Source organism: Physella acuta, unplaced genomic scaffold (genome assembly GCF_028476545.2).
Source record: "Physella acuta isolate Inbredline_101_S28 unplaced genomic scaffold, ASM2847654v3 ptg000333l, whole genome shotgun sequence".
In the NCBI taxonomy this organism is placed as follows: Eukaryota; Metazoa; Mollusca; class Gastropoda; family Physidae; genus Physella; species Physella acuta.
In genome coordinates this window covers 177,881-197,505 of record NW_026731852.1, presented here as the reverse complement: position 1 = coordinate 197,505, position 19,625 = coordinate 177,881, and the positions used below count along the sequence as shown (strand labels likewise).

General features: G+C 36.3%; 1 protein-coding gene across 3 annotated transcripts; it reads left to right on the top strand.

The window, feature by feature from the left end:
* Nucleotides 1-694: 694 nt before the first annotated feature.
* On the top strand, nt 695-15,038 carry LOC131940837 (PAT complex subunit CCDC47). 3 transcript variants are annotated; one of them, XM_059299708.1, is made up of 13 exons: nt 695-726; nt 9,035-9,180; nt 9,482-9,603; nt 9,842-9,958; nt 10,859-11,033; nt 11,452-11,636; nt 11,870-11,977; nt 12,159-12,263; nt 12,531-12,613; nt 12,748-12,806; nt 12,976-13,085; nt 13,193-13,360; nt 13,510-15,038. In XM_059299708.1, the coding sequence occupies exons 2-13, from the start codon at nt 9,054-9,056 to the stop codon at nt 13,579-13,581; spliced, it is 1,431 nt and encodes a 476-aa protein (XP_059155691.1). In that variant the 5' UTR covers nt 695-726; nt 9,035-9,053; the 3' UTR covers nt 13,582-15,038. The 3 variants fall into 3 exon arrangements, with proteins under 3 accessions (XP_059155691.1, XP_059155690.1, XP_059155689.1); XM_059299707.1 differs by having other exon boundaries at nt 704-739; XM_059299706.1 differs by having other exon boundaries at nt 708-853.
* Nucleotides 15,039-19,625: the final 4,587 nt, after the last annotated feature.

Below are 19,625 nucleotides of genomic sequence, written 5' to 3'. Positions count from 1 at the left end.
TATTTTGGCTTGATGAAAATAAATAGAAATGTACCCTTAAACAAAAATAAAATAAAATTCTCTGCATTTGCAACTTTTATATCAGATTCTTACAATATAAAATTGTTGACTTTTTTTTCAGGCTAAAATAGAAAGAAAAATAAACACGATTTTTTTTTTCTATTGTCAACACCAATATTGAATGACCCTTCGTCTACTCGTTGAAGTACAGTGGAATAAATTTTAAAAATCAATTAAATTGTTGAAAATGTAGACTAAAGTATGGTGAACGCAATTGAAATATAAAACTAGTCTACAACTATTACAGTTAACGTTAGCCTGTTTTACTCTACCGCAGGCTGTCAAGCTAACAAAAAAAAATAATATAAATAATTTTCAGAATTGAAAAAAATATGCCTCCCCGGCGGGGAATCGAACCCCGGTCTCCCGCGTGACAGGCGGGGATACTTACCACTATACTACCGAGGACACGACTAAACCCTTAATCCTTAAAAATTTAATATACATAGTTAGTAATTTTTTGTATTACATTTTTTTGTTTTGGAATTTTAGGTCTTATAATCTTAGATTAATTGTTGTAACACCTCGTTATATATTATGTAATGTATTTATAGACCCCTTTGATATTTAAACATTAGGCCTATAATATTAAAAAAAAAAAGAATTTGACTGTTGAGACTGTTTGATAGCTAAATTCGCTAAGCCCAGGGGAGGCAATCCTGTCAAGTTTGTATCAAATGCATGTCGTAGCCTTAACTTTATTTAATCTGTTAATAATATTTTATTATTGAAAAAACCCACTGAAGACTACCTTGGGCTAAAGATAATACCAAGAAGTTTACAGAAACTCACGGTTTTACTTTCTTTATTGACATATACTTCTTATTTAGATCTCTGCCTACCTGGTTAGCCCATTGAAAATTAAATTACTTGTGCTGAGGCTCGACAACCGGAGGTGTTGGGCAGACAGTTGAAGTTGTGGGCCTGTTGTATGAATGTGATGATGTATTGTAGTTGTAGAGATGACATATTATATAAATAATTCTAGATCTAGACTATATCTACTGTTAAAATGTACTGTATAGATCTAGTGGTAAAAATTTAGAGAAAACCCTTGATATTTCATAGTATCCGCCGCCAACCAATCAAACGCGCGCTTTCAACGCGTTTTGGTTGGCGGCTGACGTCACGATGACGTCACGCGACCCGTAAACACGGCGTTTTTGGAGCTAAAAAGGGCCGAAAAAGCCATTTTTTCTACGTGTAGTTCGGATTTTTTTACGTTTTTTAAAATGGGCCCGAAAATGACCCTTTTTAGAAATGGACATAGCCATTTTTTCGAAGAATTAATTAAAAAAAGGGCTGTTTTGAGCTATGTTTCGATGTAAACAAAGGCCCATGTCAACACGTGTCAAACCACGTGAAGGCACCCGATCGACGATTTCGGTCACGCATGAGTGGTTTTCGTACGTTCTCGTGAACTAAATACCAGTTTCTTGACAACAAATTGGAAAACGACAATTTCGTGAAAATAACGACCCTAGAGGAATGGCTTTTGAAGATTATTAAATAAAAATCGATGTATTGGCTACATGTGTTGATTCTAAAGTTGTCTATAATTGACTAGAGTAGTAGGGCATGCTGAAACAACGGTCTTAGGGCGCTGTGTAGTGTGTAGTTTCGCTAAATGTAAATTAATCAGCCCGGCCGCAGATCGACAGCAAACTGTTAAATTGGTTGAACGTGAAAAACTACTTACAAATTACTTTTGAATATTCACATCACACAAAATAATCCCAAAGAAAGCACAAAATTAAATCCGTTAGAAAAGCATCACCATGAAATTTGAAAACCACGTTTGTCAACCTTAACCAGCCATCTTTGGCTCGATCTAGAGGTCATTCTTTAGCCTACACATGTGTCTTGTCAACCAATTTAGTTTCTGATGGTACACAACATTTAGGTCAATATATTAATTAACAAACTAACTGAATTCAAACTTTCTATCACTCTAATCCTAAAATGAAACAGAATTTGAAGCACAATGATCTAACGAATAAATCCCACTCTAAGTGTCGCAGCTTTAATCCTGGATAGAACCATAGTGTGTAGTCGTGTTGTGAGTAAACTTGCACGAGATAAAACACCGACCTAGACCTTCCTGATGTGTATGGCCCCAAAGTTAAATGCTGGGAGTAGGGGAGGGGAATTTAACACCAGGATAGATTTTTTTTCATCAGTAGTTCACGCATCCTAACGGGGTTGAAAGTGTAACTTTATATTCAACTAGGCAAAAGGTGAAGGAGTGGGGTCATTTAAACGACGGAGCTATATTTCTAGTCGAAGAATACGGGGAAGCCGGAATTTGAAGCCGGCATTTCATTATTGTCATTGCTATCGAGTACAACCCTTTATTCTAGATTAATGCACGACTAGGCTACTCATTACGAAATCTAAAAAAATGTTGTGCTACCATGCAAAAGTAGCCTAATATTTCTACTGAATGGGGTAGGTATTTGACTTTGTTTATTTAAATGCAGATCCCATTAGCCTAAACATATTTTGATGCACATTTTAGTTATATCGTAAGGATTAATTTTATAATACAATGCATATATTCTGGCAGTCCTTCAAGTATTAGTAGTTATTGCCTATTGGACTATCCATAACTTGTATTTCAAAGATTTATAATGAGCGGGATGCACTCGATGTTTTAAGTGCTACATTCGGTAGCTGTTACTTTGTGCATGACAGCATCCCAATAGTTCACTGTTAATAATGTAAACTGAGCTTGACGAGACTCCCATCACCAAGCTATCGTATGATGATAGACCCAGCAAGCATCACTCGTTAAATTCGACATCATGGCTATACCAGTCCTTGATTTTCATTACTGCCTTGAAACGCCTAGTTCTTGGTTTTGAAAAAAAAACGTCTCCTCCCCCACCCCTTTCCGCTTGCGCCGACGTCATCATAGGCCAATACCACGGTGCATTTTTTTTCACCGAGTATAACACACCTCTCTCCCCCTCACAGCAAACGCCAACAACGGTCACCCAAGGCCCAAGGCCAATAACACGCACCACGGTGGATTTTTTTTTCAATGAGTATATACCCTACCCACCCGCCGCCTTACAGCGTCTTTACAAACGGGGTTAAAAGTTTAACTTTGAGTTACATGAAGGGGAGAGGGTGGTATTGAAACAACGATGTTTATAATATGTTTAATAGTACAAATACATAGTAAAAAAATATACTTACCTACTTCTATAGCATCATACATAATTTTATAATTAGCAAATTAATTAATTAATTAATTAAATATATCTATCTAATGATAATGAAGGGAGATAGTTTATTTTGGTTAAGGCACGACACACAACACTATGCGTGCGTGGTATGTGGCCTGACCGACCGAAAGGAGATTGTTTATATTATTGTTTTGAGTTTATATTTAACTCAATGCAACGAGCCCGCCGGTTGGTTGAGGCCACGCCGGGGGGACGTTCTGACCGGGATTCAAAGGGTCGATTCTAAATATCATCCGATCTAGTAAATATAGTATAGAAAGTAGACTATTAGGTAGTGTAAAGTTACTAGATCTAGGCCTACTACTGAATTTCAGAATAACTAAAATACTAAAATCAACTTATTACTCAGTGAACTGAATGAGAATGTGAATTCATCAACCTTTCTCAACTTTCTGACTATATTTATTATTTATTAGGCCTAACTAATATTTTTTAAATTTTAATACTTGAGGAGCTTACACTTTTCGGACACACATAGCGAAAAAACGCAACGTAAAAATTCCATGCGGTCTCATTCAGTAACCGCTTAACATAGAAAACAAAAAAAAGTATCATATCTATCCGCAACCATTCTACTTTAATAATGTGTGTGTCATTTTGTATTCATACGCATAGAACTTAAGCTATTCTTGTTATAGTGACTGGGGGGTCTTAACGTGTGTTCGAACACATGTAATACAGTTTTACATGTGTTCGGACACCTTTACCCGTCATCGGACATAGCACTTTTTGTTCATTTAGAATAATTTAAAGTCAATTTAATTAATAAAAACATATATTATATGCATTTATATTGTGTTATTGATTGTTTGTGAGGTAATTTTAATAGTATAAAACCTTTTTCCCACACTCCCAAAGTTCATCCCATTCAGCCATTGCGGCTCGCGCAGTACGCTGCTAAGCCAGCCAGGTCACATGATTCCCCCTCCTCTTTCGCATTCCACTGCCTTCTTGACCTTATTTTGACCCTTTCCCTTCAATAACCAGCCCCTTTTATGCTCTAAATTCTTATTTAATAATATTTTTGTGTTGCTGTCCGATCCCATGTAAGGTCAAAAAAGTTAGCGAACACCCCTTTTTTATTGTTCAAGCACAAAATAACCCATTAACCTTGACATTTACGATGTTCCATACATATATAGAAGCTATTTATAGTGTAACCTTTTAGCTAAGCGTTGATTGGTTCAAGTTTTGCCCCTAAGTCCAACCCTAGGTCACTTCATCCGGCTGGTGTAAAATTAGAAATGTGCGTACCATGCAACGTTAAAAAATTTCTAAAAATAATTCTTGAGAAAGGAAACGGAAGTACTTGACACGGAAGTGTTCATAAATGAACAGTTTACGTGCAGGCGCCGTGGTTTCGCGTGAGACATGCTAATTAAAGTTTCTATGAGCCAAAAACCGACGAAGTGTTCGCTCCTACGTAATTTTTGGTGTGTGTCCGAAAAGTGTAAACTCCTCTAGACTTACTAGAATCTACTAATTAGTTCTATTTGTATTAATAATTTAATACCATGTAAAATAATAGCCAAACCAACTGCAGTTCAACTGTAGGCCTAACTGTTTGTATTAAAGTGTAAAATGTAAGCCTATACTATTAGTAGGTACTAGGATTGGCCTCCCGATTCTCGCTGAACGGCGTATTTTTTCTCCCGTTACCGAGCGGTTTGCGTGTGCGGCTACGCGAATTCGACGGTTTAGTAAATTTTTTTCCTCTCCGTTATTGAACGGTCAAATTTAATGTGGAAATTGTTTTTCTACTTAAAAATGGACTTTGCCTGGCTTTTTGTCTTTTGTTTTTATTTTCATGGATTATTCAAAATGGAGTTTTTCATTGAAAATAAGGTAAGTTTGATTTATTTTTTAAAATTAACTACTGGACGCATGTCTTTTTTTATTGATTGCTAGAGTCCCTACACCATTTTCCTCTATCATACTGAAATTTGAAAGTGTTTGGATGCAGCTCATAGAAGTTATATGCTGCCCCGTGGGGTGTATGGTTTAGCGCTGTCTTGTGCTTACTTAGAAAGCGAAAGTAAAAAACCGGAAGGAGTCGGGTCTCTTTATTTCTCAATACTTTACGCTTACACGAGAGGGGTATGATTATGTGATGTGTAGGGTCTACTGTGTTGTGGATGGGGAGAGAGTGGGGGGGGGAGGGGAGGGGGCTTGACTAATTGTATGACGTCATACGGTGATAAGCTTAATCATGTTTAAAGACGGCCATTTACTAGGAAATTATTTATTAGATTGTGGGCAAGATATGCGTATCAACTTTGACTGTTGTTTTTTTTTAATTTAATATTTGGAACATCGTAATTTGTTAACTTATTGTAGGTTTTTTTATTATATACAAATCGTATAGGCCCTAGCGTGTTTTATTTTTTTAAACTGTGTTCACCGGGAAACGGTCAATGACCGTCCTATTTGACGTCACAGAATTACGGGTGAAAGTGAGGTCAAGTTTTGGCTTTTTCTGATGTGCTACGTGCGTGAGGGTTGAGTAAATGTAACTTAGTAAGCATCGGTGGGTGATACAAATTGGTGACGTCATTTATGGACAATCCCCCCCCCCCCCCTGATAGGTACACAGACTTTACTACATTTTTAAGTTTCTCATCGCATGTGTTTGAATGTAAACTTTGTAGCGCCGTGCTTTTTTGGTGTTATCACTGTAGCCTGGGCGACTAAGCTGTTTTATCGTGAGCGTTAATGACGCGAGCGCTTAGCCACGTGCCTTATTGATGAGCGGTTTTGTCGGGGATTTCAATGTCGGTTTTGTCGGGGATTTCAGTGTCGGTTTTGTCGGGGATATCAATCTCGGTTTTGTCGGGGATATCAATGTCGGTTTTGTCGGGGATTTCAATGTCGGCTTTGTCGGGGATTTCAGTGTCGGTTTTGTCGGGGATTTCAGTGTCGGTTTTGTCTGGGATTTCAGTGTCGGTTTTGTCGGGGATTTCAGTGTCGGTTTTGTCGGGGATTTCAGTGTCGGTTTTGTCGGGGATTTCAGTGTCGGGAGTTTTGTCACATGGCATATGGACAGTAGCATTTTGTGGTGGGATATTTTTAAGGGAGCCTTATATTACAAGGCCATTTATTTTTAACGGGATCGATTTTTCAGGACCTTTAATATTGCCCTGTCGGGGTATTTTTTTTTATGAATGAGGATAATTTTAGCAAACAATTTTTGTACTTACCCACATTTTTATTTTGCTTTACATATGTGTTTTTATTTGCTAGTTATATTTTATTTATTGTCATGCTAATGAAGTATGTTTTATATTCCAGACAGAATATACACTTCTAAAGCAGAGCAGAAACCATATGTAGAACTATATAAATTATAATAAAGAATAAAGTTCTTTGGTGTACTCCTATATATAAATTGTTCATCATTATTTTTTTTACTCTAATAAAACTGCAGTTTATTTTTACTACAAGCATATTCATTGAGATTAAAATAAAAATAAATGAGGCTCAGCAAGGGACAGTATTTGAGCCAGCAGTGAAGAAAAAATTATTTCTTTTCAAAATGACAAATGTTCTTTAGAAATACAAAATATCTTGGTATAAATCAGAAACATTATCATAAACAAAATTAAACTAAATCTTCATTTAAAAGTAGTGTGGTTATGACTATGCCCAGCTGTCTTCAATTTCCATAGAATATCAGGTACTCATTACAGCCGGGTGGACTCGGGGATGTCCTATCAACCTCAGTCCTGGATCCAAACTTGAGGCTTAAGGTTAACATGTGGGCGTTCTATCATCTGACCATGTCATCCCTTCATTTAATTACAATCACTGAATCAGACTAAGGGTCTTAAACAAAGTTAAAGGATTTGCCATCAATGTAACATCAACATATTTATTTTCACTTTTGGGACAATGATAATCATTTACATAATTACAATGTGAGTTGTATCAATTCTTCAGCTCAATGAAAAGAAAAACATACCTTGATGCTAATTATTTAGTTAGTATTAATACTTAATAGACACACTTTTAGAACTTCATTCAAGCAAGCTCCGTGCTTGATATTTTTAATAAATAGATAGAACTCACACTCAGATTGTGCGAAAAGTTTTGGTTTTTTAAAAGGGGGGGTACCTTCTTCAACCATATATTTCTGGAAAACAGATGGAGTCACAACCAGTATTTTGATTATTTCTTTTGTAGTATAGAATTATCTTAAGTTAAGCAAATTTTGGAACTTAAATGCTCAGTAGTTTAAATTTGCCATAATTTTGTATTTCACATAAACCAGACTTCGGTTTTGTAGAATCGTATGATTTATCAGCTTTGCATCATGATATACACAAATCTTTCATGCTATGATCAATATTTTGATATTATTCATTGACACACCCATAGTTACTCATTCTGAGTGATTTTGAGCTTAATATTTCTAATAGTTAAAATTTAAACTGTGTTTGTATGAAATCACTGCGTGTTCAAAAATAGGGGGGTACCATGTTTAACTTTTGTTGTTCAAAAATTCTACCCATAAATATCTTATTTTTTGGTTTATTATGCTTCCATATATGATAAAAAAAGATACTGGAAAGTTTAAACAAATTCTACCATGTAGTTTACAGGCTATGATCATTTTAGTGCACACTAAAAAATTCTTTATCACAGAAATTTAAAAAATCCTATGTTAAAAAATGCACCTTTTTTAATAGGAAAAAAAATCATAACTTTTTAACCGTTAGAGCTAAATAAAAAAGGAAAACTGTTCTGTGATTCTAATTTTTTGCTCCTTTTACCTGCAGTCATTGTTTTGCAATCAAACCATTTTTGAAATTATATCCTAGTACCTACTATTAGTATTAGTCGTTACATTAAGTCAGGCCTATTAACATTAAAGAGGCCGAATTTATAATATCAATTGACAATTAATAGGCCTAATAAAAAAAGATTCCTACGGGAATAAAGGCTTGTGATGGGGGTTGGGTTCAAAAAGTTGAAAGTGTGATAGACCCTACCACACTTTTTGCATTTAAAATGTAATTTAATTTTAGAACTTACAGTTGAATCATTATTTTTGCATTTTTAAAAGATTTGTAAATTTTTATAAAAATTGATCAATATTCATAATTCAAATGCTGTTTTAAAAAAATGCAGTTATTAAGCGTGCTGGTAGTTGACTTAAAAGTTTGTGTTTTATTTAAAATTACTAACAATATAACTCCAATTTTATTTAGCAATTAGGGTCATTATTATTATCTGGCTAGCAGCAACCTAGGCCCAACTGACACTGTTATCATCTACAATTTTTTATTTTGGGTAGTGGTAAGCATTTGAAAATGTTTTTAAAAAATAGGCCTTAAGAAGTAATATACTTTAATTTAGTAGTAAAATAATAAATGTCTTGTTCTTTTTATTTTTAAGGGGTTGTCCATAAGATATCAAGGGGCTGTACTACATATAAAGAGGGTGAAGTTCTTAGCCTAAATAAATGTTTATTATTTTAATATTTTCTGGCCTAAACATTTAAATGATTTTAAAAATATTTTTTTGCCATTGTTTTAATATTATTATTTATGGATAACACATGACTTAACTATGTATATTTTTATTTTGATACATGGTAGACCTATAACTGGTATCATAATTAAAATATGTGCATTATAAGTGGACCATTTACTCACATGTAAACACATATTTGTGATAACAAAACTAGATTTTGTGAGCATTTATATTTGAATTTCTTTTTCCAGATTGAATTGCTTTAGTAAAATGAAAGCATTGTGCCTTATTTTGTTTGCAATAAGTTGCATCTTTATTGCTTCTGTGTACAATAAGAAGCATGATGCAGTAGTCGAGGATAATGATTTTGCTGAATTTGAAGAGTTTGAAGATGAAGGTAAAGTTATTAAATGCTATTTTATTTTAAAGGACCTTAGATTTTTTGAAAGGGTGGGGATAAGAAAATAGCCAACTATCATAATCATTGTGTGGTTGATTTGTATTGCAACTTCTAACTTGAGAAGCTTGGGTTAGGTTCCTGAGCCAAAACAATGAGTCCCCCAGCTGCTCGAAATTTGACTAAGTGTGGAGAGTAAACAAGGCCTCTTTAGGTCCAATGAACTGCCTGAAACTGTACTTAAAATTTTATCTGTTGATTCACATAGCCTGCTAGCATAATGACAAAATGTAATTCCTAGATGGCACTGTAACAGAGGAAGCTCCAGAACAAGAGAGGCAAGAAGTGAAAAAACAAGCTCCAACTTTTGATCAAGAAGAAACCTTTGAGGAAGATGATGATGAGGAAGAGGAGGATGTTGTGGTTTGTTAACTATTTTATTTTTGTTATCTTCATTTAAATGTATAGAAATTTTGAAAGTTGCTGAGTAAAAAGTTAATTGTTTAGCAATTTTTTGAATACATTGCATTTTCTAATGGTAATAGCAGGTTTTGCTATGCATGCACATTTTGTTTAAATTTTTAACATACCAAATGTGAATAATATCCATTTATATTTCTAAGAAACCTATGTAATTAATAATAATTGCCTTATTTAACAGGGAGATGATGAATTTGACCATTTGCATGATGAAGAGGAGTTTGAGAATTTTGACAAAGATAAAGATACATCCAAGAGCAAAACACCTGACAAGCTTCCTGATTTACAGATGGCTAAAGTAAGCTAATATTTCATAAATAAATATTTATCTTACAACCTGTACTTTAACTCTTTAAGACCGTAACGATGCTCCCAGCGGTCAGTCTGCAGGCCTGCCATACCGTAACGACGCTCCCAGCGTTCGATAAAATTTTCTCTACTTAATTTGTTGTTTTTCAGAATCCAAGTTTTTAATCGTAAATCTAGGTCATGATAACGCTAGAGCGGCCATTTTTCGTGTATTTACTTCTTGTAGTTTTCTCGTTAGATCGATTTTGTATTTTATAGAATTTTTTTTGTAAACCAACTCGCAAAACGGCATTTTTTAACACTGCGGAATGCCGTTCAGCGGCCGCGTCTAAACATTTACGTCGCCGCATTATAAAATTAACGAAAATTAAAGTATTTATACTAAGACTAATCCGATCCATGATTTTTGTAGATAAATGGACGTACTTTCGTTTTCTATGAACAAGAACTCGTGTAAAGTTATTCTTATTATTAATTTTCCCGACAGAAGCGTAATTTTTGCACGAAAAAATCAACTCCTTATTTTTTCTTCTTTAAAACTAAGTAATTATCTTTCTTCAATAAATAAATAATTCCTTAAAATTTATATCAGTGTGTAGGGTATTCAATTACGATTAATTTTTATCAATAATGTGTGGGGTTTAAATTAACGGGTAAAAAGATATGGGTCATTTAGCCGCAGGGGTACTGAAAAAAATGTGGGGGAAAAAATAATTCCGGTAAAACGTGAAAATATATTACGGGCTTAAAGATTTTTTAGACTTACCAAATTACTCCTCTCTCTAGATAATAATTAGTGAACATTTTTTGTTTATGGATATTTTAATGGCACCTATATGATTAGTATATGTCAGAAATGAGTATAGGAAGACATTTTAAAATCTGCCAGGTCCCACTGCACTTGAGGACAAGCTGGGACAGTTTCTATCTGGAGATGTTAATGATTGCTGGGTTAACTGTTTACTTCCTCAATTTTCTTGCTGGCAAGAATAAAAACTGTAAACTTGCAACAGCTTGGCTGTCTGCTCATAAAGAATTGTTGGAGACACAGTTCAGTATTGTTGGTAAGTTGCTGGCTCTATTTCTTTTTAATAAAAAAATGCAAACCTTATTTTCAGCTAATTTCATTTTTGGCCAATACTTCTGAATGTAAATTTTTAATGCAAATTTTAAAATTTTATGTTACACATATTTTATGAACTAAATTGTATAAAAGTATTGTTTAAAATGGGCTGCAAAAATCTCCTAAAACGTAACCATAAAATTAAATCTGTTTTCAGTTTCTAATTATTTATTGGTTATCCCTTACTCCTCACTAGTGGTTTAAACTTATGTGTTGCCACTATTTGAAATGAAATATGATGAACACTCTCATGCTTCTTATGTGTTCCCACTATTTGAAATGAAAGATTTTCTGTGAATCATTGGATTACAGATCAACACTTTCATGTTTCTTATGTGTGACCACAAACCTTGTTGCAGGAGATGATGGTGTGGCTAAAGATGTCACCAGTGGGAACCTCATGAAGGAGTCTGAGAACGTGTATGCACTTTGGTGCAGTGGGCGCTCCTGTGTTGAGGGTATGTTGGTAGAGATTAAACTTCTCAAGAGGCAGGACCTTATCAATCTGTTGTTGAGGATCTTCAAACCAGCCTCAGACCAAGTGGTGAGGCTCATTTCTTTTTTTCATTTGTCTGTTGCCATTAGCAAGCTAACCAGTCATGTGCTTTTAATTTTTAAAGCCATCTGTATATTCTTTTATCTATTCATAGATAGACACCTTTTGAGTCAGGGAGCCTTATTACCACCTGCACTTTTGTACAATACACTTATTTTTCTCCTTTAGTTATTGACTTTAAGGTTAAAACACTTTGTAAACTGAGTTCATTTTATTTTCAGATTGTGAGAGTTGATATTGATGCAGGGAAGATGGAAAACTGTAACTTTGTATTTTGTGTTGCTCAGAAGCGATCTGCAGCCAAACTTCACAAAGATATGAATGATTTGGTTAGTGGCATTTTAGACATCTAATAAACTCTTGATTTAGATTACAATATTATTTTATACCCAAGTTCTTATAAATTATGTAATTTTTAAACTGCTTTTAAAACCTACTTTAGTAATTTTGTTTTGTAGAATCATTTAGCTTGATAAAGCCATTACAATTGAATGTTTATGACATTTACAGAGCCAGTTTACTGAGAAAAAGAGTACAGAGAAATATAATATACCTTCCTCCTACCAACTTTTGTCAGAGATAGGGGAAGGAACTGCTGCTATTTTAGATAAAAAGGTGAGTAATATTCATATTTTTAAAAAGATAAACTTTATTTAATGTAATTATAACAGTAAACAATTGACTGAAATTTTCTGATGTGGTGATCAAATAGGTGTTCTTTAACCTTGTTTTGAACATATTTGCTGTGTTGGATTGTTGTATTATATTTGGTTGAGTATTCCTTACGTTTGTGCCAGAACAGGTTTTTTTTTTATTTCTGTAGAAAAAATAATTGTGTTAATTAATAAAATTAGAATAAAATATAATTAATCTTGTAACTAGGTGTGCCAACTTTTAACCACGTATGAAGGTGTGATAGAATACATCCATGTGTCTGACCAGTATTCCGGTGCTAAACTTCAAGAGTAAGCTGCGTTTTAAAACAAATTAAGTTTTTAAACTAAAATACACCTGTAGATTATTGAGATTTTATAATCATCATGTTCATAATTATTGATTATATGTATATTGTATCTCCCATTTACTTATTTTATTCTAGTGACAGTCAGACCACCAAGATGCCTGAGACAAAGCCATGTCTTATCTTTTGTTTTACTGGTAAGCTGGAAGCAATTGTGAATTTTGTCTGTTAAACCTAATTTTTGGTAAGATTAGAGCTTGAATTATAAACCATCCATGTGTTCTCTGATATGTTTAATTCACAAATCTCATTTGTGTCCTGGTTATAATTTGAATGAAGCTATTTTAAATGTGTGTGCCCTGGCAGTTCCAGGGAAGGGGTCAACTCGTGCTAGTGATATGGAGAACTTAAAACCTTTGATGCAGCTGGTCTTTTACTGCACTGATAAGGTCACCCGTCTACAACTTAGCAAAGAGGTATTTCTTTTATTTACAGCTTTTATTTTTACTACATTAGCATTTTAAAAAAATAATAAAGTGCCCGTTGTTCTAGACATAATATGGCTAATAAATCTTGACACCAGGCTAGAGTAAAAGCTGAGAAAAACCGTCAGAAAGCTGCGGAACTGTTCCTGAAGGCAGCTCACACTCAGAGACAAGAACTGGCCCAGCAGAGAAGGGAGGAGAAGAAGAGAGCAGAGAAGGAGAAGCTGATGGCAGAGGAGGATCCTGATAGGGCTCGCAAGCTTGAGGTCAGTCTCTCATACCTGAAGGACACCACCTTTAATCACTGAACTTTTTTTGTATTTGAAGCTTTCTATATAACTTATCTAACTCATCATAGTACCCAAAATTCTCACTTAAACAAAAAATTTAATCATATTTCTTTTCCTACTTGAAGGATCGAGAAAGCCGTAGAGAGTCTAAGAAAAAGCAGCCCAAGATGAAAATGATGAAGATCAAAGCCATGTAATGCTGGTCACCTCTGACCAGCTCTCACTGACACCAGTGGTCATCTTTTCTGTCTTGCATCTATTTTCCTAGCTATTATTGTTGTAATTTAATCAGAACATTTCTAATGGGTTTACTGTCAAAATAATTTCACATTTAAAAAAATTTCCCCAAAAATATGGTCCTATTTTTTTCTAAAAATATGATGTATTTTGTATGCACAATTTTAAAATAACTTTTGAAGGCATTCTTTAATAAAGGTAAAGTGAAATAAAAAACACATCAACCTCCTCGGAATATCCATTATTACCTCCTTCTTCTGGAGAGTGCCTGCTAGAGACCGTTCATAAGCTTTTAGTTCAGTCTTATCATAGCTGCAATTATTTACCTATTTAATTATTTACATCACATTCTATACTTATCAGGGCTACATTCTGAATATATTTCACAAAGATGTTTTTTCTCTCTTCGTAACACAATTTATTTTTAACCTGTTCCTAAGTAGTCAAGAAAAATTGTATCAATCTTTGTAAATTTTTTAATGTATTGTAATCTAAGAGTATTTATGTTAGATGTTTTAAATAACATTTTGAATGGGGAATCCTAGCTGAGGATTCCTTGTGATTTAATGATCGTTACATTTATTGTTTTAAGATAATACTTGGGACTTAACAGTGCATTTAAAAAGCTATGTTTTTGTTAGCATAATTTTTAAAAATTACACTTGATTGAAATTTTTGTATTTTGTTGGCATTAATTTCACTGCCAGAAACTGTTCATTTTATAACAGATTGCACTGGGTCTTGTTGGAATGCATCCTACATTTTTACTGTAATGGCAGATTACTATGTTCCATTGTATAAAACATCATTTTGTCATCTTTTAATGGCTCAAAATTTTGTCGTTGAGCTTGTGAATGATAAAGGTGTGTGTGATTTTAACCTTTGATTTTGTGGGGGATGACCTTTTGACTGGACAGTGATAATGGCTGGTTTACTGGACATGTGTACATTGGTTGCTAGGGCACAAAGGGAGGTTATATGGCTGCCTGGGGTAGAACTGATAGAAATGTGTATGATCTCTCCTGTTTGTGAAGCAATCTCTGCAAGATGTTAAAATTTATTGTGAAAAGTCTTGGGTAAGAATATTTTATTAGCACATTCTTTATGTATGGGCATTGTTTAGTAATCTGAAGTGATCAAATTTGTATGTGAAAGTGTGATGCCATCATTCATTTTGTCATCAGTTTAGGATTTCTTGCTTTGTTTACAAAATGTTTTCTTACCTCAGACTTTCCAACCCACTTGACTAACAGATGCAAAATTTCTGAAGTATATTTATCAGTTAGCTCCCCTGTTTATTAATTTTTTTTTTTTTTTTAAACAAAGTTTAGGCCTAATGTAGTCATTCTTTAATTATGGACTTAAAAACTCTGAAATAAAAGAACCAACAAGGTACCAATAAATTAATTAATCCACTTTTTGTTTTTTTGTTGTTGTTTTTTTGTTGCTTGTATGTGCAGATATATTGTGTAGCAATGGTGTGTAGATTTTAGTTGGTAGTATGTATCTGTGAACCTGTACCAGGCTACATCCAGCTGTTGATGTGAGTAGATGTTAGTTTGTATTATGTATCTGTGTACCAGGCTACCTCCAGCTACCTTAAACATGTACCAGGCTACCTCCAGCTACCTTAAACATGTACCAGGCTACCTCCAGCTACCTTAAACATGTACCAGGCTACCTCCAGCTACCTTAAACATGTACCAGGCTACCTCCAGCTACCTTAAACATGTACCAGGCTACACCCAGCTACCTTAAACATGTACCAGGCTACACCCAGCTACCTTAAACATGTACCAGGCTACCTCCAGCTACCTTAAACATGTACCAGGCTACCTCCAGCTACCTTAAACATGTACCAGGCTACCTCCACTTACTTAAACCTGTACCAGGCTACCCCCAGCTACCTTAAACATGTACCAGGCTACCTCCAGCTACCTTAAACATGTACCAGGCTACCTCCAGCTACCTTAAACATGTACCAGGCTACCTCCAGCTACCTTAAACATGTACCAGGCTACCTCCAGCTACCTTAAACATGTACCCGGCTATCTCCAGCTGTTGATGTGAGTAGATGTTAGTTTGTATTATGTAACTGTGTACCAGGCTACCTCCAGCTACCTTAAACCTGTACCGGGCTACCTGCAGCTACCTTAAACCTGTACAAAGCCCACCCACACCTGTGAATGTGGAGCCCTATTAGAGCAGGCTAGCAAGGGACCTACCCAAGTGAAAAAAAGCATGGTCGATTCTAGGCTTAAAATTAAAGCCCCCTCCCCTCCGTTTCACTTAAAAGCTTTATCTCCCCCTCCCCAACGCCCCGCGTATTTGATAATTTCCGCGCCAGTGGTTTCATTCGTGTTTGTTTACACAATGCAAGGGCGATAGTCATTGCCTAACTAATGTAAAAGCTAGGCTTATGTTCAGGGGCACTAACTCCTTAATTGCATCTGACTGATTTACAGAAGTGTACTTTTACTATTTAAACAGAAAGAGGGTCGTAGAAAACAACACAACACTCTAAATACCGATGTTGCTTCCCCTGAACTAAAAGAGTAACTACCAAACACACATAGGACGCGTGTCACATTCCGCAAGTTATAACAGAGTACTCTAAGTTACAGCCCCTTATTTCACGCACGAGTGGCGTCCCTTACAGTCGACTGTTCGCAAATTTTACTGCGTCATCGGTACGAAGAGAAGACAAAAACCAACTTAAAATAAACACGCGGAATTTGTTTTAACAAAAATAGCGCTAACTTCTTTGGGATTTTTTGTTTGATCTAATTTTAGTTAGATCTATAGTATAGTGAATTCCGGGTACCTAGCGTCATGAATTGCGTCCCACTTTCAAAACGGTCTTACTCAGCATGACTAAATATGTTTATACTTTCTTTATTAGTCGCTATTTCCCGGTAAAAGTATTTCAATACATAAGTAGAGTCAAATACCTATATGATCAGCTGGTCATACCAAACTACCCCCTCAAATGCATAGAAACAGGTGAATTCAACCAGAAGCGTAGCGGGGGGGGGGGGGGGGCATATGTCCCCGGGCGCCGACCTTAGGGGGCGCCAAAATGGGGTGAAAAAATAAATTGAAAGGTTGAGGGGGGTGCAAATCGAAAGTTTGAGGGGGGGGGTGCAAATCGAAATCTCGAGGGGGGGGGGGGGTGCAAATCGAAATCTCGAGGGGGGGGGGGGGGTGTAAATCGAAAAGTTTGTCCCCGGGCGCCGGGAAGGGTCGCTACGCCTTTGAATTCAACTTCATTTGCCACCTTGACCGTCAGATTCGAAAAGGGAACTTTACTATCTACATTATAAGGTAGGATCATATTGGCTCGAATGTGTTGGTGATTCTGTAGCGGTTTTAACAGAGGATTTCAACCGCTAGGCCTAGATCTCCCAATACTACTAGTAGCTTAGCTGTTTCACTTGTGTGGCCTGAAATGTGTGGATATAACCTCGAGATATTCAGGGTATCGTGTTTATAGTCACGGTCAGAAGAACGTCTGAAACCTATAAAAGTTGTGTGACGTCATTTTAGGCATGGGTCAGACGATGTGTGAAAGGGGGAGGGGTTAAAATATCAAAAAGTGTGACTTTATTTATGGACGAAACTACCCCACCCCTCATTTCGGTTAGTAAAATATTCATCTTGAGCTTGCGGGATTATAATGGTATGTCAGCTGTAAAGTCCAAATCTTTCCAGTTGTTTAAAGGCTTATCGATTAAATTACCCCCCCCCCCCAACACACACACACTTAGTGTTTTACAAAGTACACGTCTATTACTACCATCAAAAGTAGGTCCACATGGCATTCCTGTCGCACAGCGGAGTAGAAGGCTCACCCAGTCAATGCTGACCCTACCCGTTAGTGAGACGGTCCTCCATCCACAGGTGGCACAGCGGCAGGGGTGTGGCGTCAGTGTCCGCAGGTATGTCACACGTGACAGTGTCCTCAGGCGGAAAATTTACCTGTACTCTTGCAACTAATGACTACACACACACCTGAATGATGGAGCAGACTTTCATTCCGACTCGGCAAAAATATATGTCGCCACTTTCGCATTTTTTGTTGTTGCAAAAAGTTGAAATGTTTAGACACAGACAAGAATCAGCTCAATTGTGTAACTGCGCTAAGTTTCATGTGGCTATGGTGTAGGCCTACTAACACTTTATTTTATTTGTACGACAGTTTGTTGAAAATGTAATGTAGGTTAACGGCTTTAAACATTAAGTACTGACAGTCAATGTGGCTTGTTGAAACAGTAGCGTAGGCAGGGGGGGGGGGGTTATAACCCCCCCACCATAGACCCCTCGGTATATATAAAGTATGAGGGGGGTGCAAATTGAAAGTCTGAGGGGGGGGGGGGGGGTGCAAATCGAAAGTTTGTCCCCGGGTAAAAATTGGAACCCTCCCTCCCCCCTTGAGACGATCCTGGTTACGCCACTGTGTTGAAAGCATCTGACTGACGCACCAGTTTGTATTGTATACACTTGCTGGCAACATTTGATGTCTACACTAATATCTAATACAGTCCAAGCTTAAAGTCGTCTACATCACGACCGGACATGACGTCATACACTCGCGTGATTAGACACGTGATATTCATAACCGATCTTTCCCCATTTCCTTGATTGGTTCATTTATATATTTATGATTGGTTTCATCTCACCACATTAATGGATATTCCACTTCGATTAGATCATACGCCATCTCCGCCCTCAGGCCAAGTCATTGTACTCATGAATAACATTGTACACCGAAATAGGTAATCTGTCCCTTAAATTACAAGTTTTATTTTTATTATTAGAAAATTCAATACAGAAAGGACGCAGCCTTGACCTATTTCCGATGCTAGACATTTGAATGTTTGAACGGCCGCCATAAAATAAAAGCAAATCTTTATCCGCCTCTAGAATTAGGATTATGGTGTCATGTTTAATGTTAGGGTTGGGTTACGTTAAAAACTAAATGTTCATGAATAAATTGAATATTCTATTTTTCATACTTTTTTGGGTGGCGGAGATTATCTGGAAAAAATCCGAGATCACCCTCCCCTTTCCCCCTCCCCGTCCAATCCACCTGTGAATACTGTGATGCATATAACGTGGAAGGTCAAGGAATTTGCATCCCATAATGCTCTATGTCAATATTAAAACAGCACGCCACACTACAGTGGGGAAAGTTTAAAAAGTTGAATCTTCTGCTAAAAATTTAAAAAAATATTTTGAAACAGCGGGCTAAGTTTGGCGCGTTAGCTATGACTGGGGTAGCTAGAAGAAATTGCTTGAGAACCCTTGTCATAAAACAGTCATGGCTGTCAATGATAAACAGATCTGATTGACGGATTACACGACCGGGAATAATGGACTCGCCTCGGTTGTTCGGGTGCGGCAGCGTGTGTCAGTCTAGTGAACACAACTCAAGCGTGTCAACTGGGTCACCACGGTCTGTTGATTCAAGTGAACATTCCGTGTACTGACGTCATACGTGCAGCCTAGTGAAGTGTCATGAGGGAGGGGGTGGGGGACTTCTTTACACACGAGGTCCCTACCCCCACCCGGGGGCCTGTGTGTTGTAAGCGATAGCTTAAGCACAGGATGTGTGCTGGGATTTGAGAGGCGCTGGGATAGATTCAAGAAAACGGAGAAGTTGGAGAGTAGATCTCAGTACATGTGGACTGGTGGACACACCATCAGGACAGGACACACCAACAGTATGGGACACACATGTACACATTATGGACCAGGTGTGCTGAGATGTGACACACCAGCAGTGCTTGACATACTAACAGTACGGTACACAATAACAGTATACAACACACTAACTGTACAGGACACACACTAACTGTACAAGAAATACTTACAGCATAGGACACACTTCAATTTCAATTTATTCAATAACGGTAACAACAGTAGACACGGAGGCCTTTTTTCACATTGGCAGTTTATAAAATAAAAAAAACAATAACAGAATAACAGGATTTAAAAAAGCATA